A 4143-nucleotide genomic window follows, 5' to 3' on the forward strand; every position below is an offset into this window, starting at 1 on the left:
CACACTGACGGAGGCCAGGGAACAGAAACGGAAAGCGGTGCTTCATGGATAACAAACAGAGCACTCTGGTTCTCAGTTCGTCTTTTGCTAGTTAGGTGGCCTTGGACAAATGATCGCTGCCTCAGTTTCCTAAATCTGTAAGACTAGGATTCTAACTTATACCAATGGGTTGTTATGAAAAATTATGTTAGCTATTTATTATTGTACCTACCCTTTCCACCATGACGCGAACAAGGGGAAAGTGAGAGAACATGAATGAGAATTTTAAGTCAGGTAAGTCACCAGCTGGGCTGCTTGCTGGGGGCTGTTAGTTCCATTCTGAGGGCCGGAGGGCAACGCTGAGGCTGCTTGCAGGACACTGCCGCTTACAAAGAAGTCCAGAGGAGAGGCAGGGAGTGGAGAAATAAAGGAGTGGCTAATAAAAGGCTAAAGGAGAAAGTAGAGAAGTTGTAGTCTTAGCTTAAATGCAAGAAATCAGAGCCCCTTTTCACACTGATGGCACGAAGTTACCCAGAGAAGGCACAGGGATGGAAAGAGCGCCTGGGGCAGTGGCTGGGCCTGGGGGCTCGGACTAGCTGGGGAAAGGAAAGATGCAGAAGCGCAGGAGAAAACAGCTGGTGGGATGGAGATGGGATTGCTGGCATGGTGGAAGGAAGCAGCTGTGTTCTTGTGCAATGGCGTCTATTTCCTTTGTACAATAGGGTGGATATATGCAGAAGGCAAGGAGAAGCTCTAGAACTAGGAGGAAGACCTGACCACGAGTTGAGAACATGGGACAGCAGAAAGGGCGCTGCTGAGGTTGGAGACCTGAGGATGAGGTAGCACCAACCTGCAAGGCAGTCAGTTTTTACTAGCAACACTCAGCAGTCTACAAGGGCAGAGAAGACAGGACATTGCGCCAGGGTGGATGTGACCAAAAGCCAACAGGGCAAAAAGTTCATGATGCTAGCAAGAAAGCTGCTGAAGCCCAGTGTCTGTGCTGGATAAGAAAAGGCACGAGAACGCAAAAGACTGGGAAAGAGAAGAAAATAAAAGCTTGGGATTACAACCCAAGATAAAGGAGAAGAACCAACTACATAGAAGAACAGAAAACTATGGCCAAGAATGGACAATGTGTGAAAATGACTATGTGTGATAGAGTGAGTCCAGGCGATGGCAAGGGCGAGGGGAGTGGTTTCAGGAAACACAGGCAGCGCAGCGGTGGCGGACAGACTCAAGTGCTGTAGACTGAAGGCAAAGATAATAAGAGATTACAGTTTGGGATGAGAGCTTTACACTTAGGACAATAACCAAACAGGGCTAGGAAAATGTTCAAGGGAGTGTTGTGGAATGAAACAACAAAGGTCTGGCCTTCTTAGAAAATATTTTCATCTAAATTTGGCAAGGGTTTAATGTGGATGCTGTACTATTAATGTCAGGCTATCGACTTGTGTGCTGGACCCAGCAGCTGGGGCGTCAGGTAGAATCAGGATCAAGAAGGTGCTCTTACGAGACTGCATGCTTAAAGGCATCATAGGCACCGTATCCGGGCCTCCTGTACTTGTCATCAAAGACCCAGGCAGTCCTCTGGAACAGGCTCTCCAGCTGCTCGTCCTTGGTGTATTCTAACACCTCCGCCACGTGACGAAGGATGCTGTAAACCTAGAAACAAAACGAATGGGGCAACCTATCAGGGATGCTTACTTATTACAGCATTTCAAGGAGATTCATTTCTACAACCCCAGGTGACAATGGTTCTTAAAGCCACTGAGAAATAGTCCAAGCATAGTTATGAAGAGTACTGAATGCTCCACTTTCACTTAAAAAAACAAATCATATATTGCTGTGGTTTCAGATCATAAGATTACCTAAGATAAGAGAATTCTAAAAACGGGTATTTTTATATGTTAGTGGAAAGAAACCTTCTGGGTGATTTCACTATCTATCCCTCAACAATGAAGTATCGCCAAAGCAAAATACTTGCTTTCCCAAAATGACAGCTTCAGGGGATAACAAACAGAAATAGTGTTCTCAATTTGAACCCCGGGCCTGGGTCAAATCCTGACTTTTAAGACAAATTAACCTTTGGAATGTGAGTCTCATCTAAAAATAGTTACTAGTATCCTCCTTTATCACAGACAGCCCTTGCATAGTTCAAATACATAAAGAACATATTACAAATGGAAAACTATTGAGCAAACTATTGTCTTGTTCCATATGAGCACAGAACTAGAATGGAGATTTTTCCTATTCGTTTCACTGTTATTTAACAATTATTCTTCAATCTCTTCACCCAATTGCCACTAAGCTCTCTTCCTAACCTAACAACAGGAAAAGGGGTTAGAGAAGAGAAAGCGCCGTGTGGTTTTGTCAGTCACTCGAAGCGGGGGAAAAGCACTGCAATGTAGTCAACGTTTAACGTGACTCTTCCAGCCAAGTGACCCTCGGTTTCCTGATGGGCTTGGGTGGAAAGGTGGAGGGAAGACACTGACTGGATTCTATGACTAGGCTAGAAGCGACCTCTCACTACTAGCAAGAGCCAGGAGTGGAGCACGTCCTCTGGACCCTGAGATTCCTGCAGTGACCCTTCCTGACCCAGGAAACAGCTTTGACACCCCTGAGCAGTGACAGAAGTACGCAGCAGAGGCTGGCTTTTGGAGTGAGGCTCCTCTGGACATTTAATTGGGGGAACTGGATTTGGTGGCATAATGGTTACACATTGGGCTGCGATTCACAATCTGAATTTCAAAACCACCAGCTGCTTCACAAGACAAAGACAGGGCTTTCTACTCTCGGAACAGTCCCGGAAACGCACAGGTAGGAGCTGAGGTTTATTGGAGTGGGAGGCCTCTATGTATTTCATTAGGGGAGCTGGGTTTGCTGGACCTGAGAGCCTTCATTTTAGGGCGAGGTTACCGTCACGGGGTGGCATGCCCTTGGGGCACTTATTAGCTGCCTTCAAACAACTATGTAACATCCTGACTGAACAACTGTTATCCGGCGCATTTCTCACCTGAATTGTAACTTGTTAACTCCCACAATCGTGGGAATGGTCTACGAATTGTGTGGCCGTTGCCATGAACTATAGAGCCCAGCAGAAAAGCATAGAGCGGGTGAAAAACAAGAGTGCGATCTGAGACCAAACAAATACTAATGCTGGGAATTTAATTTTTAAGTCTTCATTCCTGATGTAGGGCCCACTAACAGTCAATCTGACATCCCCTGAAGACAAAACCAAATGAGAGCTTCCTAAAGCAGCACTTCTCATTCTTGGTGGGGCTGAGAGGCAGCAATTCTAGGAAGCAGCCAGGTGAGGCCGATGTTCCTGGTTCAGAGACTATATTCTAAGTAGCAAGCATTTGGAAAATGATTTTAAAGGAATTTTGCTAACCACAGGTGTAGTCAACAAGCCAGCTAGAGGGGGAAAGTGAGGGATTTAATGGTCTGATGTCTTTAGATCTTAATTCTGTTTTAGTAGGTCTCCGCATGATTCCCTAAACTTCAAAAAAACCCACCAGAGAAGGGTAGAGAAAACAATGGGATTAGTGCTCTTGGCCAGGACGGACACACACAGATGGCCACACCAGACAGTAACTGATTCGGACACGGCCCACTTACAGTTTTGGATTTGGTGAATTTGTCTTCACATTTGATTGCTTCCTCTGGAGAAACTCTTCTTTTTGACAAATCAATGTATCCTGTCACAAAAAATTGGAAAACATTAGAACCTTTCATGACTGGCTTGGCCAATTTCCTACAATTACTACTCACTAAAATCACAGCAAAAAATAAGTTAAAGAGATTTTCACTGGTTTTCAGAAACCTTTATAAGTAATTGATATTACATGATATAGTATCAAGTAATTGATTATTACAGATTCTTTTAGTAAAGAGAATAAATATTTTACAATGATCTGAATGAAAGGTAGTCAAATTCTCTCCCTGTGCTTTGCAGAATAGGAATGCACTCTGATCTAGTTGAAGGGCTCAAAACACCTGAAACAAATTAGAACTACCTTCTATCGACTAGCAAGGAGCCATGGTGTTGGATAAGCACTGTACTACTAACCCGAAGGTTGACAGTTCAAACCCACCAGCCACTCTGTGGGACACAGATGAGGCCGTCACTGCTTCCATGAAGCTTCACAGGCCTGGAAAACCTAG

The 4143-nt window shown here is 44.7% G+C and overlaps 1 protein-coding gene across 1 annotated transcript in view; it reads right to left on the reverse strand.

Annotated features, from left to right (window-relative positions):
• Positions 1-4143, reverse strand: part of EIF2S1 (eukaryotic translation initiation factor 2 subunit alpha) — a 21366-nt gene that overhangs the window by 7285 nt on the left and 9938 nt on the right. Inside the window, exons 3-4 of the mRNA XM_004699007.2 lie at positions 3598-3677; positions 1490-1641 (exon numbers count right to left, since the gene is read on the reverse strand). Of these exons, the coding sequence (XP_004699064.1) occupies positions 1490-1641; positions 3598-3677 (232 nt within the window). The remainder of the gene's footprint in view (positions 1-1489; positions 1642-3597; positions 3678-4143) is intronic.

Source organism: Echinops telfairi, unplaced genomic scaffold (genome assembly GCF_000313985.2).
Source record: "Echinops telfairi isolate 266 unplaced genomic scaffold, ASM31398v2 ScPeMD7_18;HRSCAF=68, whole genome shotgun sequence".
Taxonomy (NCBI): domain Eukaryota; kingdom Metazoa; phylum Chordata; class Mammalia; order Afrosoricida; family Tenrecidae; genus Echinops; species Echinops telfairi.